Here is an 18,360-nt window from a genome sequence, read left to right as displayed (position 1 = left end):
GCAAAATAGTGCAGCCATCATAGAAAACAGTATGGAAGTTCCTCAAAAAATTTTTTAAAAAAACCAAACGATCCAGCAACCCGACTGCTGGATATATATCCAAAATAACTGAAAACAGAGTCCTCAGGAGGTATTTACACATCCATGGTCGTTACAGCAGTATTCACAATAGCCAAGAGATGGAAGCAACCCAAATATCCATTGATGGAAGAAGGGACAGAGAAAATGTGATATATACATACAGTGGAATATTACTCAGCCTTAGAAAGGAAGGAAATTCTGACACATGCTAAAACATAGATGAACCTTGAGGACATTATCCTAAGTAACATAAGCCAGCTACAGAAAGACATAAACTGTTAAGATTGCACTTATATGAGGTATTTAAAATAGTCAAATTCATAGAAACAGAAACTAGAATGGTGGTTGCCAGGGGCTGAAGGAAGGGGTAAAAGGGGAGTTGTTTTATGGGTACAGAGGTTTCCATGTTGTAAGTTCTGGAGATGTGTTTCACTATTGAACTGTACACTTAACAATGGTTAAAATGGTAAATTTCATGTTACGAGTTTTTTACCACAATGTTTTAAAAAAAGAAAAAACTACAATATCCCTCATAAATATAGGTGCAGAAATCCTTAACAAAATATTACCAAACTTAATCCAATAATATGTAAAAAGGATTTAGAAAAAGGAAAGAAATGGAGTTTTGACAGCTGCCAATTGACACACACCTCTATTAGGGGCAGCACAAGAAAAAGAACCCCTTAAGTACCAGAGAGGGAAGGCTGCCCAGGGTGGCAGCACTGCAAGGACCCAAAGAACCACAGACGAAGCCACACTCCACCAGGCAACAGGAACGCTCCAGAGCCTGACTGGCCCAGGTCATGCTACACTCCAGACCCCATTCTCCGAAGGCAAATGTGCAGATCACATGACAGGCAACTACAGAAACAAGGGAGATCTAAACCTTAAAGACACCCGAGCTAAGGAAGAGCAGGAAGGTTGAACAGGTGAGGCTCTGAGTGTTTGTAAGAAATGGCAGTGGTGCTGCGAGGGGTCCGTGCTCCTTCTGTCTCACAGACCACTGCCAAGCACGGTTCTCTCTACATAAGAGACAAGTAACACAAATGCTCCAGGCTTCAATTTCCTCATCGGTACATTAAGGTAATTGGTTCCTGATGGCTCTTATGTTCAAAGACGTCTGAAATACACATCCCAGACACTCTAAATAGCCAAGTCTTCACTTTTTCTCTCTCCATCACCAAATACTCACTCATGACACAAGAGCATCATCAGTTCCACCTTTACTCCACACATCCCATTCCCCCACTTCTGACATACCTGGTGTGGAAGCTTGTTTAGTGACCTCAGATAGTCTTTGTCCAGAATACAATTCCCAAGTGCATTCCCAAAACTTCTAAGGGTAAGAAAAAAAAGGGGAACGGGGTTGAGAACGTTATATGTAAATATCAGAGAACAGAGCTACAACCTTTGTACAAGCTGCTTCTCAACACAGCAGAGGAAACGGACGCTGATAAGCATTCAAAGACGTTCATTACGCATCTGCATTAGGTTCTGAGAATACAGCAGTGAGCACAACAGTCACAACCCCCTGCCCTCAGGACAGGCAGTGAGCACAGGAAGACTGGGCAAGCACTCACAAAATCCCACTAGCTACACCTCCCAACGTGGGACGCAACTTCCACAGCAGAGACTGTTCCCCAAGGACTGCTCCAGTTCCCCAGTAATAGTGAGCACGCACACTTCAGGGGCACAGGCCTCCGTGACCAAAGTTCTTTACTTGGGATATCCAGATTCCCCCACGGGTTGTGGTATTGCAAATTTTTAGTGCATGTTTTACATGTATTTTTCTGGTAATTCAATTCTCAAAGGCATCTATGACCCAAAAAAAGGTTAAAAACCCTGCTCTATGAAACTAAGTTAACTATGTTACATATACATAATGAAGAACTGTGTAGGTGTATTAAAGAGAATGAGGAAACAATCTATGTGCTCGTGTGGAAAGGTCTCCAAGACACACTGCTGATGAGAGGGGTGGGGAAAGGCAAGGTCACGTACAGAACAGAGAACACAGGATTCTACCACTTATTCCCCAAAAAGTGGGCCCTCAGCATAAAGAAGCACTGGGGAAAGACAGAAGAGAGCAGGAAAACAGGCCGCACAGGGCCAAGGGTGGGAGGAAGACTTACGTTATCTCGACTTTTGAACCACGTGGGTGTTATTACCCAGAGCTGAGAAGAACAGAATCTGCCTACCTCAGTGCTCGCTTCAGCCCGTCGGTCACTGCCTCCTTCCTCGCCTTCTCCAAAGACAAGGCTTTGGACTTGAGGCCCTCGCTAACACCATAGCCCACGTCCTCATGATACGAACCATCCTGGGGGCAGAAAAGGAGTTCAGGGTCCAACGTGAGGAGCTGCAGCCCCGTCCCTAGCTGCAGAGCTCTCCTCTAACTCAAGCATCAGTGTTCAGACTGGTTGGACAGAGCCCAGGGCCTGGAACACAGGCGGAGTTGCCAGAGTCCATTTCCAGGGCTACTTCCTGGACCGGATCTGCCTGGAGACGTGCCTGTGCTCCAAGCACAAGACAATTCTCCTTCCTCGTCACATAACCAGGCACACACCTGACCCGCCCCACATCTTACTAAGACACATTACCCACACTATGAAAACCTCTGGGGCACCAAACCAAAAATTTGAAATATTATATTCAACAGATTCTAACGACTGGATAGCAAATCCTCTCACAAGTCAGGTGGTACCTGTTTCTCGGCTTCTACCAAAAGTAAAGGTGGGCCTGATCAAGCGGTTTGCTGACAGAGAGCTGAGTATAATGTTTGATGGTAGCATTGTGATTTCTGATCTATAACTCAGAAGTAGTCAAAGAAATGAATGACACTATAACGAAACTCGTTCCATTCTCAGTTTGTTTATGTGAATAAGGTTTTCGGTAGTATTTATAAAAGTAAGTCAGAACAGAATTAATGCTAAATGTTTAGTCTAGGAATAAGTAATATTAACTATGGATGTACAAGCTAACTGAATAGGAAAAACCAGCTCATCCATCTTACCAATAAATGCATTTTCCATAAAATTTTATTAAATATAAATATTTTGATGTAGTTATGTTGTCTCTTCAACATAAACACAACTGACTAAATTGTGTATTAATAGCACCTGTAATATCAATAGTAACTCAATCCAGAAGAAACTTCTCAATAGTTAGAGCCTTAAGGTCACTGGAAATTTATCCCCTAAAACTTTTACATACACACACACAGACACACACACACACACACACACACAGAGAGAAGTATAATAAGGTTATTATTAATAAAAGATTTTCAATCATATATCTTATATTAGGATAAAAGCCAGAGGGGAAATGCAATGGAAATACGTGTTCAACAAGAAACAACGTTAAGATATCTGATGACCGAAGAATAACTTGCTCAAAAAAAAAGAAAAAAAGGGACTTCCCTGGTGGTCCAGTGGTTAAGGCTCTGTGCTCCCAATGCAGGGGGCCCAGGTTCGATCCCTGGTTGGGGAACTAGATCCTGCATGCTGCAGCTAAAGACCCTGCACGCCACAACTAAGGCCCAGTGCAACCAAATAAATAGATAAATATTTAAAAAGAAAGAAAGAAAGAAAAAGAAAAATAGCTTGTGCATGTATTTTTTTAAATGGATGACAGCATTTAATCCTCTATGGTATTTAGAATACATTGGTACGTGTTATAAAGATGTAACAGATTTATTTTAGAATGTAAAATTTTACAACATGCCAAAAAATACACCCTTACAACTGTTTATATATATGGTGAAAACTGAGTCAGCTTAAAAACGTGCAAGAGAACAGAGTTCCTCAAAATTCTCTTAGGGGCACATGAGGGAGGATGTCTGAAGAACCCCACCCCCTCTCTGGGCCCAGAGGCCTCCGCACCTGCTCACTCTCCCACCTGCCCAGTGCCTGCAGGCAGCACGTCCCCTCCATCACCCTCACCTTCAGCTGGACTCTCACAAACGCACAGACGCCCACGGAGAACTTGCCATTGTTAAAGTCAACAAAATCTAGGAGTGGGAAAGAGACCCAGGTGAAGAGGATACTGGTCCCTGTGCCTCACCTGTATTCCTCCTGCTGGCGACGGAGCACACCTTCCCTAGGTCCCTGCCCACAAAACACTCCTGCCAGAAGTCAGCCGATGCCGAGGAAGGGAAATGAAGCAGCAGCCACTGCCAGGAAGCATACTCACCCACGTTCTGTTGTGTGATAGAGTGTGCCCAGCCATTGTAGCCAAACATCTCATTGGCCAGATTAATTACCCTGTGACCCTCGATGTAACACACCTGGAAAAAAAATTTAAAGAAGAAAAAAAAGCTTGTTAAAATTCCTTGCCATACTTAAATGTGGATCAAAATTTACTTAATTTATTCCTTACCAGCTTTTTTGGCAAAACCACCCTTAAACATTCCAGAGAATTTCTCAGTGAACTTAATTCAAAGATCTTCCAGAGGAGCCAGTTAGAACTAGTGTCTTGGGCCAGGCCATGCTTGGGCCACTGCAGATGACAGTGAAGGCTGGAACCCATCCCCGCCCAAAGACACAAGTAAACGTCCACTAACAGTGAATGAGAGACCTTCTGAACCCACGAGGACCAGAGAAGGAGTTGGCAAGTTCACGGAAATGGTCGGCATTGTGGGTGCCCACTCTTCAGGCACGTACACTCTCGTACCTTCTGGCCTCCTCCAGCCGTGCGGCTACTTATGTATTCTGGGCCCAGCCTCTGCCTCAGAGCGTTCTGGATGGCCTGGTACTCTTCTGCTGTGTACCGGTACTGTAATCCAGAAAGGGAAAATTAAACTGGCATTTCCACCGTTACTTATCAGCAAGTCTCCAACTTTTCGGTCTCCAGACCCCTTTACACTCTTCACAAGTACTGAGGATCCTATGAGCTTTTGTTTATGTGGGTTATATCTATCAATACTAGGAATTAAAAATGAGAAACTCTGCAGGCACACATTCCAATAACCATCAGAGCAGTGATATCAGCACATTATACGGTCTCCGGAAAACTCCACTCTCACTCATGAAAGAATGAGAGTGAAAAAGGCACAGAGTATTTTAGTATTATTATGAAAATAATTTTGATTTCACAGACTCTGAAAGGTCTTGTGGACCCCCAGGGGTCACTGGCCCACATTTTGAGAACCACTGCCTTAGATGTTATTAATATGTTACCATCCCTACAAAACTTTCTCGAGCCAGAACTGGGAAACTGAAACTTCTCTCCTCGGAGTCTATATGACATTTATATAGGCAAGGAAGTAGGAGAGGAGAAAATATGACAGGAAGCCTTGCTTCCATTTGTCCTCTTCTCTAGTTCAACAATTTCCCATCCTACACATAGAGAAATACACTCCTACTTGTTTAGATTTTCATCCCCTCAGTACTTTTCCCCTTGCCCTATTTAAATGGAATAAATACACACAAATAGATTTCTGGTAAGACAAAGATAGAATCTGGGGGGACAAAGCAAGAATCTCCCTTGTATGCACAGAATATCTCCACAAAGAGTACAACCCCAGAAACTTTGGATGCCTCCAAAAAAGAGATCTGGGTGACATGTGGGCAAGAGTGATAGGAAATAGTGAGACTTTTTACATACAGTCTGTTTCATTTTGAATGTTATTGCATATGAAAATGTAATCTATCCAAAAAATAAATAAAATTTAAATCTAAATGTAACCCCCAGTGCTGCTAAAGTTCCAAAATGCCCTCAGGGCTTGTCAAAGACTCCCAAATGATGCACTTAAATGAAAAAAAAAACAATAAAACAGCTTACATGTATATGATGGTGCTCTACCAATGGCTTCCCCATACCTTTTTCACTTAACCTCATTCCTTCCAGGTATGAAAAAAACACACGTACCTGACCAAAGCATAATACAGAGCTGCCACCAGCAGAATGGCTGTCACGGCCGCTAAGAATTGCTTCTTCAGTCCCAGACATGTTGATTCAGGTTGACCTCTAAATAAAAAGAAGATTAAAAAAATGATCTCAAAGAATGCTAGTGGTAAAAGGCAAGAGCCTCTACTAAAAATCAGATGAAGTAACTTTCCTTGCATACTTTAAACACTGACCCAGTCAAGGGCCAAGTTCCTCAGTGCTTAGCTATCACCTAACAAGCCACTGAAAATCCTTTAGGGTCTGCTTCTACCTTTCTGCTAAAATTTTGCTAGCGTGGTGATGCTATTAAAGGTGATTTTTACAATAAGAATGTACTGTATGTTATAATTACAATGTTCGTAATTGAAAAAGTCAAAATTACAAAAGCACGCTAGGGGAGAGCAAACAACCAGCTTATAACCACCTACTATATGGGCATCGTGACCCTGACCTCTGTGGGGTTGAAGAGGAAACACAGGCCACGGTAGCTGAACTGCTGTCGGAGCCAACACGCCAGCAGGTGGGAGGAGTGTAACGGACATGACGCAATGGAAGAGCCAGATGGCACAGAAGACCCTGTGTTCAGAAAGAGCACAGCATTAAACCACTAGTAGTCCCTGCAGTTTCTTTACCACCTGGGACCTTGTTACAAATGCACATTCTCAGGCCCCACCCCAGACCCACTGAATCCAAAACCAGAGGCGAGGCCCATGAACGAGTGCTGGACCAAGCCCACCCCATGATTCTGACACAAGCTCCAGTTTGAGAGCCACTGCATTAGACTGAGACCACGCAAGTGTGCAGTCTATTAGAAAAGAGAATTACCCTCAGAAAAAGCAGCTGCAGCTGGCTGACCCGCTACCTGAGTACCCCACCCGCCTCGGATCCAACAAAGTTGGGCCTCAGCACATCTGCATGCTATAAATCTTCAGATTGTTCGCTCACAGTAGGACCACAAATCTATGAATGTCAACAAGTATGATTCCCCACGCAGTGTTCCAAGACGGTGTTTAAGAGCTGACATTCCAAATGGTGATTTCTGGCTCCATCACCCACGAGGTCTTGACCAAGAGAAAAATTACATAATCTCTCTAAATGACGTTTCATCATCTAGAAAATGGAGATAACAATAGTACCTACATTTCCCAGGGGTTCTGTAAAGATTAAATGAGAAACTGCATAAAAACTGCATTAATGCAACTAGAGATTATCATACTAAATGAAATTAAGTCAGAAAGAGAAAGATAAATACCGTATGATATCACTTATCTGTAGAATCTAAAATATGACACAAATGAACCTATCTACAAAACAGAAACATAATCACAGACATAGAGAACAGACTGGTGGTTGCCAAGGGGGAGGGGCTTGGGGGAGGGATGGAGTGGGAGGTTGGGGTGAGCAGATGTAGGCTTTTATATACAGAACGGATCAACAAGGGCCTACTGTACAGCAGAGAACTACATTCAATATCCTATGATAAACCATAATGGAAAAGAATATAAAAAAAAGAATGTGTCTGTGTGTGTGTGTGTGTGTGTATATATATATATAAAACTGAATCACCTTGCTGTACAGCAGTAATTAACACAACATTGTAAATCAACTATACTTCAACTTAAAAAAAAAACTACATCAGAAGAGTGCCTGGCACGTATGAAATACTAAATAAATGTTAGTTATTGCTAAGTTCTTGTTAATTTTCTTACATACATTATGATGAAAATGCAGAAAACTAAATGATCATAAAACATTACCTTTCAGCTAAGAAATGGTAAATTTATTTATAATCTTGCACTAAAAAGTAGGATAGTGGCCTATACTAGGTCAGTCAATAGTTAGTGTCTAAAATTGTTAAACCAAGAAATAGTGGAATGAGGATATTAGTTAGAACTATAAATGCCAGAAAAGACAAGTAAAAGAACGAAACATCTCTCAGGAGTGGTGCTGGTGTGAAGAACAGTGCAGCAGGGCTCGCCTTTTTAAAAATAAAACTTTTAGTGCCATTTACTTTTCAAATATGTGCATGTATTATTTTAATAAAAATAAAAACTTAAATACCTGTTCCATAAAGCAGGGGTCAGCAAACTTTTTCCATAAAGGGCCAGAGAGTAAATATGTTAGGTGTTGCAGGTTATATGGTCTCTGTCACTACTTCACTTTGGCATTTTAGCGTGAAAGTAGCCATAGACAATACATAAATGAATGGGCGTGGTTGTGTCCCAATAAAACTTTATTACACAAATGAACTTATTTACAAAACAGAAACAGACTCACAGACTTAGAAAACAAACTTATGGTTACCAGGGAGTAAGGCTGGCGGGCAGGGATAGATTGGGAGTTTGGGACTGACATATACACACTGCTATGTTTAAAATGGATAACCAACAAGGACCTAATGTATAGCACAGGGAACACTGCCCAATATTCAGTAATAACCTAAATGGGAAAAGAAATTGAAAAAGAATAAATACATGTATATGTATAACTGAATCACTTTGCTGTACACCTGAAACTAACACATTGTTCATCAACTATACTCCAATATAAAATAAAAATGTAGGGGGGCTTCCCTGGTGGCGCAGTGGTTGAGAATCTGCCTGCTAATGCAGGGGACACGGGTTCGAGCCCTGGTCTGGGAAGATTCCACATGCTGCGGAGCGACTAGGCCCGTGAGCCACAACTACTGAGCCTGCGCGTCTGGAGCCTGTGCTCCGCAACAAGAGAGGCCACGATAGTGAGAGGCCCGCGCACCGCGATGAAGAGTGGCCCCCGCTTGCCGCAACTAGAGAAAGCCCTCACAGAAACGAAGACCCAACACAGCTGAAAATAAGTAAATAAATAAATAAATAAATTTAAATTAAAAAAAAAAAAATTTAGGGACTTCCCTGACGGTCCAGTGGTTAAGACTCGGCGCTTCCACTACAGGGGGCATGGGTTCAATCCCTGGTCAGGGAACTAAGATCCTGCGTGCCACACGGCATGGCCAAAAATAAATAAATAAAATAAAAACTAAGAAACAAACAAAAACTTTATTACAAAAAGAGGTGGCAGATTTGGCCCATAGGTCGCAGAGTGGGATACTAAAAAGTTGTAGGTGAACAGGATATTCACAAAGTTTCAAATGAGAGCCTATCTGGTTATCTGTTAAAAACAAGGGTATACACTGCAAATGTACTAAATGCCACTGAATTGCATGCTTAAAAATGGTTAAAATGATAAATTTTACATTATGTACATTTTACCACAATTTTAAAAAAAGGAGGGGAATCGCTTAACACAGAAGAGATTTCTCTCTCACTCCTGGAAGATGTAATGCAGTCTGGCGGCCCTGTCCATCCTACAGCTGTGCTGTCTGGCATGCGTGACCCCTGAGGTCATCGCTGCAGGGGTAGGCAGAGCTGAGCAGTCATAGCTGCCTTAGCTGTGACATGCATCACTCCCGTCACAGTTCCCTAGACAGAACTAGTCACATGGCCCCCGAGGCTGGGAAATGTACGAAGGCATTTAAATATTTGGTGAGTACTGTCTCTGCCACATCCATTTCTCCCCACTCCAGTAGAAGCCCCTAGAAGGTGGGGGGTTCTTCCTGACTCTCTGTGGCAGCCCCAGGGCCTAGCATAGTACCTTGCTCATAGTAGGTGGTCAGGAAGGGAAGTGTTTGAATATTAAGTGAATGGATACACCAGTGAATGAAAGAAATACATAATGCAGGATATATAGACAAAGTATATTTTTTAATTCTAGAAACTAATTTTGTAAGGCAACAGTTACACTTCTCATATTTAAAAAGCAATTTGCTTCTACTTTTCTAAACAATCTTATAAGATTCAATATATTGAAAAAAGGACAACTAGTCTCTGCCCACAGACTAAAACATGGAATTATTCTTTTTTTTTTTAATTAATTAATTAATTAATTTTTGGCCACGTTGGGTCTTTGTTGCTGCACGCGTGCTTTCTCTAGCTGCAGCGAGCAGGGGCTACTCTTCGTTGCAGTGCGCGGGCTTCTCATTGTGGTGGCTTCTCTTGTTGCGGAGCACGGGCTCTAGGCACACAGGCTTCAGTAGTTGTGACTCACAAGCTGTAGAGCGCAGGCTCAGTAGTTCTGGCGCATGGGCTTAGTCGCTCCATGGCATGTGGGATCTTCCTGGACCAGGGCTCGAACCCATGTCCCCTGCATTGGCAGGTGGATTCTTAACCACTGCGCCACCAGGGAAGCCCTGGAATTATTCTTTATGCCAGTTTTAACTTTGGAAAAAACGTTCACTGCTCCGCCTCCCTTTCTAAAACTGTCCACGAACCATTTTCCTGTTATAAAATTAAAATGTCTTTATTGTAGAAAGCTTTAAACATATCAAAAATATGGGAAGAAGTAAAATGTGGCTGGATCCCCACCAGCAACAGATAGCTGTTATCTTCTTCACATATGACTGTGCTTGTGTATGTGTGTTTTATGTGTAGGTACATGCGTATCTGTTAAACCAAAGTAGATTCCCAATGTATCAGGCATATCTTACACGGGACCTCAAGTCTTGGCCCTGCCTGTCTCTGAGGCCTCAGACCACTGTCTCCACCCTGGCTGCCATTAGGAGGACCACATACGCGAGGGTCCCGACCAGCAGCACACGGGCACAACGCTATGGCCCCTACTTCCTGCTCACAGGGATGCCTCTTTCCTCCCACCCTTGGCCTCCCTCCTGCATTTGAGGTGTGAGAACCCGTAGGACCCACCTGATGCCCACACACGCACAACCTGCACATCTGGGGGAGTTGATGTACCACGGGGCAAACCTTTTACCAGGGAGACAAAGGCGCTGAAGAGTAAATCCTCTCCTCCCCTCATTTAGGCGGCTGTCCTGGGGTGTGGCACTTTATACCTCCTCCTGGGAGACAGCTTAAGGAAACCAAGCAATCAGCTGTCCTTGTTACCAAGGGGTGGCCAGCTTGGAAATGCATGCTTGAACTGACTTAATCTTCCATCTCTCCTCAATCCCCTTTTCCTTCATTTCTGCTTCCTGGAATTGCACTTCCTAAAAAATAACAGCACATAAGCTTTTGCCTCAAGCTCTAGGTCCCGGGGTCCCCAGGCCTAGCAGACACTAGGGGTGCTGTGCTGACTATCCCATCAGCTCTCACCGCGACAGCGCACGCCCAGCCTAACTTCCACATGCCAACACCTGCATCTCTTTACCTGCGGGCTTGCTTTGGCATCGGGCCCATTCTGCACCTGTTCAGGGGGAGCCGCAAGTACCAGAGAACGGACGCCTGGGAGCAGCCCTCAAACAGTGGCTGACACGAGCTGGCGTTTAAAGACCCTAGATTTCTCACCCCTTCCGTGGGGTAAGCTAAGCCGTGAGTTCTGCGTTGGCTCCAGGTTCCCGGCGGAATCAGCTTGGGTTGCACCTTTTGTTGACTGCCTTTTCTGTCCCTTCTCACTGCCTCTCTGTTCTCCCAGTATGTCCTGAGGTCAGTCCCCAAATAAACTACTTGCACTAGGAGAAAAAATGGAGGGGGGCAAAAGACACCCTTACAATGGAGAAATCTGGCAGCCACCTTAACCAAGCAGTCAAACATAATAATATCACCAACATCTCTACCAATCTAATCATGACTCTAATCATGAGGAAATAATCAGACAAGCTGAAATCTAGCAGGCCTGAACTCTTCAAAAATATCAGTGCCTCAAAAAACAAAACAAAGCAAAACAAAAAGGAGAGTGAACTCTTCTACATTAAAGGAGACTAAAGAGACAGGACAACACACTGTGTGACCCTTTATAGGATTTTAGATCAGAAAAAAAAAAAAATCTGTAAAGGACATGACTAAGGCAATGAGGGAAATCTGATGATGAACTGCATATTGGACAATGGTTCTGCATCACTGTTACAGATACTGAGTGTGATAACTCTATCATGGTCATATAGGAGAATGAACTTGTTACTAGGAGATACATGATGAAGTATTAGAATAAACTGTCATGTTTTCTGCAACTTACTCTCAAATCATTCAACTAATAAAATGTGTGCATGTGTAAATACAGGGAGAGAAAGAGATAAAGTAACAAACCTATGAATCTAGGTGAAGCATATGCAGGCATTCATTGTATAACTTTCCTAGAGGCTTCAAATTTTTCAAAATAAAATGTTAGGAAAGAAAAAAAAAATGTTAGGAAAGACTTCCTGATAGCCAAAGTTATGGCAGCTACATAAATCCAAATATCCCAATACATCTGCCAAAAACTATATGCACCAACAAAAGGAACAAATAAAACCACAAATATCCTGTATCTCCTAACATAATTAGAAGACTGAAAATGGAAGTTTCAAATTGCCTGGAAGTAAAAAAATATATATATCAATTTCTGGTGGAGATAGATCTCGAACTCTCATCTCGACTTTTTGAGGAGAGCAAGGTGGGACCCAGATGGGAAGAGAAATGCATAGAAGGGAGAAGACGACGATGGAGAGCCCAAGATAGAACTAAAATCACTCCCGGAAAAAGAAGACCCACGCTAAGTATGAAGATACCGACGAAACATTCTGGGAGATGAGTGCAGCCTATGGAGAAAGAGACAAGTGTATGTAGAACTCGGTGAGGCAGAACTGGCAAGGCGGGGCTTCTGAGAAGAAGGAAAAAGGAATGACGGATGCCCTCTGAGACTGTCCTGTGAAGGGCAAAAAGGGGGAAATTTAGGATGCTATAAGACAAGAGAACATTTAAAAGTCAAAGGATATATAACCATCTCCCCCCAAATGCCTTCTAATAAAGAAACATACTCACTACACTTACAAAAGAATAAGGGGACTTCCCTGGTGGCTCAGTGGTTAAGAATCCGCCTGCCAATGCTGGGGACACGGGTTTGAGCTCTGGTCCGGGAAGATCTCACATGCCGCGGAGCAACTAAGCCCATGCGCCACAACTACTGAGCCTGTGCTTTAGAGCCCACGAGACACAACTACTGAGCCTGCGTGCTGTAACCACTGAAGCCCAAGCGCCTAGAGCCCATGCTCCACAACAAGAGAAACCACCACAATGAGAAGCCTGCGCACCGCAACGAAGAGTAGCCCCTGCTTGCCACCACTAGAGAGAAAGCCGGGACCCAGCAACGAAAACCCAACGCAGCCAAAAAATAAATAAATAATAAAATTACTAAAAAAAAAAAGAATAGGAAATACTCAAAGTAGGAATCTTGTAAATCACCCCAAACTGTCAATCCTGTTCACAAAATGCAAAATTAGATATAAAAAAGAACTTAAGATAGTTCAATAGTGAACTTAAGATAGTTCAAAAGAAATTAAACAATCTGAAGAAGAAGAAAAAAAAAAGATTGAAAATAACAAAGGAGCCTCAGGGTCCTGGGGGAAAACATCAAAATGGCTAACACATATAATCAAAGTCCCAAACGAAAAGGTTAAAGAGAACGGGGATAAAAAATTTTTTTAAATAATGGCTCAAATTTTCCCAAATGGGTGAAAGGCATAAGTTTATAGATTTAGGAAGATCTGCAAATCTCAAAGCAGGATAAACACAAAGGAAATCACACCTAGACACACGACAGGTAAAATGCTAAAAAACAAAAATAAAGAGAAAACCTTAAAGCAGTCAGAAAAAAATGGCACACTGTATACAGAGTAACAACGTGAATGATGGCTCCACTGTGATTTAAAAAAACATACTTAGGAGTAATTTTAATGAACAATGCATAAGACCTCTTCAAACTATAAAACAGTACCAGAGGAAATTAAAGACCTAAATTAAACAGGAGATGTACCACGTTCATACATTTGAAGACTCAATACTGTTAATATGTTAATTCTTCCCAAATTGATCTAAAGATTCAATGCCATTGCAATCATAATCCTACGAGACATTTTTTAGAAACTGGTAACATTCTAACATTTATGTGTAAAATGCAAAGGATCTAAACTAACCAAATCAAACTTGAAAAACAACAAAGTTGTTGACCTACACTGCACGACTTCAAGACTTACTATAGGGCTTCCCTGGTGGCGCAGTGGTTAAGAATCCACCTGCCAATGCAGGGGACACAGGTTTGAGCCCTGGTCCGGGAAGATCCTACATGCCATGGAGCAACTAAGCCCGTGCGCCATAACTACTGAGGCTGTGCTCTAGAGCCCGCGAACCACAACTACTGAAGCCCGCGCACCTAGAGCCCACGCTCTGCAACAAGAAAAGCCACTGCAATGAGAAGCCCGTGCACCGCAAAGAAGAGTAGCCCCCACTAGCCGCAACTAGAGAAAGCCCACACGCAGCAACGAAGACCCAACGCAGCCAAAAATAAATAAACAAATGAATAAATGTATTTATTTATTTATTAAAAAAAAAACCTACTATAATTAAAACAGGGTGGTACTGACATAAGGACTGATCAATGGAACAGAAGAGTCCAGAAATCAACTGCCATGTATACAGTCATCTGAATTTCAACAAAGGTACCAATTCAGTACAATGGCATTTTCAACAAATGATGCTGGAACAACTGGAAATCTGTATGGGAAGAACATTTAATATTCTTCACAAAATAATTTTCACACCATTCACAAAAACTAGAGATGGATCATAGGCCTAAACATAAAAGCTAAAACTATATAATTTCTACAAGAAAATACATAAGTATACCGTCACAACCTGGAGGTAGCCAAGATTTCTTACTTAGGACTCAGAAAGCAATAATTATAAAAGAAAAAAATGACAAATATGACTACATCAAAATGTAAAACTTTGCTTATCAAAAACAGCTCTAAGAAAATGAATAGGCAACCACAAAGACTGATATCCAGGATATAAAAAGGACATATAAAGAACTCCTACAACTCAATAATAAAAAGACAATTAACCCAATTTTAAATGGGCAAAAGATTCGAGCAGGCACTTCACAAAGGAAGATATAAAAATGTCAATAAACACAGGAAAAAGTGCTCAACATCATTAGTAATCAAGGACTAAAATTAAAACCAACCATAATGACATACCACTCTACACCCACTAGAATGGCTAAAAATAAAAACTGACACCACCAAAAGTTGGCAAGGATGTGAAGCAACCAGAATGCTCATACACTGTTGGCAGGAAACAGGCTGATAAAACTACTCAGCTATAAACACATGGTAACCTTCATGAAAAAAGAATGACTTGAGGATGAAGCCAGCATTCCAGAGTTTAGAGCAGCAGGCCACAGAGGATTAGTCCCAGGCCTTGAACCCTAATGGTTCTTTATATACCTTGGATATCAGTTCCTTGTCAAACAGGTGTCAGAGCTTGCCTATTCATTTTCTTAGAGTTATCTTAAATGAGAAGTTTTCAATTTTGATGTAATCCAATTTATCTTTTTTTCCCCCCCAGTGGTTATTGCTTTCTGAGTCTTGTCTAAGAAACCTTTGCACACCTCCAGATCATGACGATATTCTTCCATATTTTCTTCTAGAAGCTTTATGGTTTTATAATTTTGGAAACAAATCTGACCATTTCTTCAGAAATTAAACATGCATTTGCCATATGACCCAAGAATTCTTCTGATAGGTATTTTCCCAAAGAAATAAAAACATATGACCAAAAAAAAAAAAAAAAAGACTTTTGGGGGGTGAGGGGTAAGAGCCTGAGCTAGGATAGTGGCTGTAAGCACAAAACTGATGAATTCAAGATATTAAAAAGATTAGCAAAAATGTTTTTATTCTTATCTATTTCCTTATCACCTAAAAGCGTTTCTAATTACATGCGGAGAGAGGGAGAAAGGAAGGAAAGAGTAAAGAGGAAAGAAGGCACGCTACATAAGGATAGTTTCCTCTTTCGTCTGACCTCATCTTTATTAAAGACAGGGCAGGGCATTATCATGAAGGGTTAAATAAGCCACCTTTAAAAGCTTAAAACTTTAGTTTGTAAACATGGGAGAGCAATGGAAATTTTAGGCTGAGAATCAAAGGTCTGTGTCAGCAGTGAATAACTGATGGAGAGAGCAGCTGGAGTCTATGTTACAACAGTCCAGAGAGGAAACGACAGAGGCTCAACCAAGGTAACAGCCACGGAGAGAAAGGGTGGACTCTGGATTTGCGACACAGGCAGAAGTGACCAAGCTCAGTGACCAGTGAAGTTCTGACTGTGCAGATCAAGATGAACAGGACTGGGTATCAAAATTCTTTATTTTCATTTATGTACATGCTACTCTCATGTTCGTAATACTTCTTTCAAAATTTAGCAACAGAGTAGAAAAAGAATTATTTAAGTAAAAAGAAGGAAACAGATCTCAAATTGTCATCTCTTCCTTGAAGCCTTACACACCTCACTACACTCTCAACAGAATTAACCCTATGTTCCCATAGCATTTAGACATTTGTCACAGCACAGCATAACCCACACTCTGCCGCTGGAGGACAGCGGGGCCGTGTACTAACTACCGAATCTCCAGGACTGAGCAGAGTCCCTACCCAGCTTGCAGAATAAAGAGCATTTTAGCTTTATTTTAGCTCCCCTCCGCTTCAAAACTGCCAGAACGTTATTAAAAATGAATACCTTGAGTGGAAAAATGTTAAAAGTCACAGAAGTTGAATCAATATCCCCACTAGGCTTTCTGCCCTTGAATAATTAAATTGGTTACATAGTCCATTCTTACTATTCATGATACTCATGTTCTACAGTTACCATGAACACTCAATAATCCAATACCGAGACACTACCCCTAGCAGAAATACAGGCCTAGGTTCCTGCGAGCCTCCAGTCACTACATTTTCATCGACCAGTCAGTACAAAAGCTTGCTTTGCCTGTTTCTATTAAAGGCACCCTATTTAGTATGTATTGTTGATGCGTAACTACTGAACTCACAGCCAACAGCACATAACTCAGGCCCGAACAAAGCTCATCTAAGAGAAGCTTGCCGTGTCTCTGTAAGGCACATCACAGCCACCCTGCTCTTAGGAACACCAGACAGCACTTCAGCACTAAGCTTGGAGAACATTCTAAACCGTGAAATCACAGCAACATGGATGGACTTGGAGGGCATTGTGCTAAGTGAAGTAAGTCAGAGAGACAAAGACAAATACTGTATGATATCACTTATATGTGGAATCTATAAAACACAACAAACTAGTGAACAAAACAAAAAAAGAAGCAGACTTACAAATATAGAGTACAAACCAGTGGTTACCAGTGCGGAGAGGGAAGAAGGGAGGGGCAAGAGCGGGGCAGTGGTACTTCTGAAAGTTGTAAAGAACTCTAGAATTTAAAGAATCTCTCATTCAATTTTTTAAAATGCGTTAAAGAAAGTGGAATCACTAACGAAAAGCATAAAACTGTGGCACTAAACATGCCACAACAAGGACGCAGGTTTACAGTGTGAGCGGAGACAAGAAGGCAGGGGGACGCCTTGCTGGACCTGAGCTGGGGACGGGCGCGTCGGCCCTGCTATCTACTTGGCGGCTCGTGCCGTGTTTTAGCCGGGCCGTGCATCCGCAAATAACGGAGATGAGCTGGGCGTGCTCGGAGGTCAGACGTCTCCCACAGCTCTCAGCCACCTTCTTCATGCGCTCATCTCCGAGTCCACCCGGTTCCTATCACGCGCCAACAGGTCTTGCCGGCATCGCTGATGACACCCGCACACCGACGCTTCTCTGCCTGTGACCACCGCAGCCGACAGCCGAGCAAGTGCTGAGCCGAGGACAGAAACCCTGGCAAACTCTCCTGCAAGACAGCTGACCCGACGCCACTGCAACACTACCTGATCCGATCCCAGAGTTCAATGTTGGGAGAAGAGTTTTAAGTTGACTGTGCCTCCGACTGTGAGTTCCGTGGAGGAAAAGACCTCAAAAGGTCTCAGAAACCAAAAGGTGCAAAAACCCAAATGCCCATCGACTGACGGAGAAACACAACATGGTCTCTCCCTCCGCTGAATGATAATTCGGCCGTAAAAAGGGGCGAGTGCCGACCACTGCTAACAGCGCGGACGAACCCCGAGGAGCTGTGCCGCGCGCAAGGAGCCGCCCACGAGAGGACAAACGCCGTCTGACTGCACTGAGGTGAACTATCCTGGCCCCGCAAACTCAGAGACAGAAAGCGGCCCGGTGGGGCTGGGCAGCGGGACAGGAGAAGCGTCAGCTACGAGCTCGGGATTTCCTTCCCGGGCGATGAAACGCTCTCCAATTGGACAGCGGTGATGGCGGCCCAATCACCTGATTATACCAAAAACCACTCAACTGGTCTCTTTAGAAGGATGAATTTAGTCGTATGTGAATTCTCTCTCAATTTTTAAAGAAAGGTCTAGAAAGGCTGAAGACGCGCTGACCTGTCAAATTCCTCCTAAACGGTTAACTCCTTCCCCGCCGCAGCCTCTCCCGCCCGGCGGCCCAGCCGCGGACACCCTCCGTCCCCGCCCGCGGGCGCCGA

At 42.8% G+C, this 18,360-nt stretch overlaps 1 protein-coding gene across 13 annotated transcripts in view; it reads right to left on the bottom strand.

Moving 5' to 3' along the window:
- Positions 1-18,360, bottom strand: part of RAD52 (RAD52 homolog, DNA repair protein) — a 75,573-nt gene that overhangs the window by 13,373 nt on the left and 43,840 nt on the right. For 6 of the 13 annotated variants that reach the window (XM_036866388.1, XM_036866394.1, XM_036866392.1 and 3 more), the window contains 7 exons: positions 6,416-6,540; positions 5,947-6,045; positions 4,750-4,851; positions 4,270-4,363; positions 3,960-4,087; positions 2,277-2,395; positions 1,342-1,417 (listed from right to left, as the gene is read on the bottom strand). In XM_036866388.1, coding sequence (XP_036722283.1) covers positions 1,342-1,417; positions 2,277-2,395; positions 3,960-4,087; positions 4,270-4,363; positions 4,750-4,851; positions 5,947-6,027 — 600 coding nt within the window. In that variant the 5' untranslated portion in view covers positions 6,028-6,045; positions 6,416-6,540. Of the gene's footprint in view, positions 1-1,341; positions 1,418-2,276; positions 2,396-3,959; positions 4,088-4,269; positions 4,364-4,749; positions 4,852-5,946; positions 6,046-6,392; positions 6,541-11,294; positions 12,078-18,360 lie in introns of those variants that run through there. The other 7 variants (XM_036866391.1, XM_036866397.1, XM_036866395.1 and 4 more) reach the window with 5 other exon arrangements.

This window comes from Balaenoptera musculus, chromosome 10, assembly GCF_009873245.2.
Source record: "Balaenoptera musculus isolate JJ_BM4_2016_0621 chromosome 10, mBalMus1.pri.v3, whole genome shotgun sequence".
NCBI classification, from domain to species: Eukaryota; Metazoa; Chordata; class Mammalia; order Artiodactyla; family Balaenopteridae; genus Balaenoptera; species Balaenoptera musculus.
This window is presented reverse-complemented; position numbering and strand designations above follow the sequence as displayed.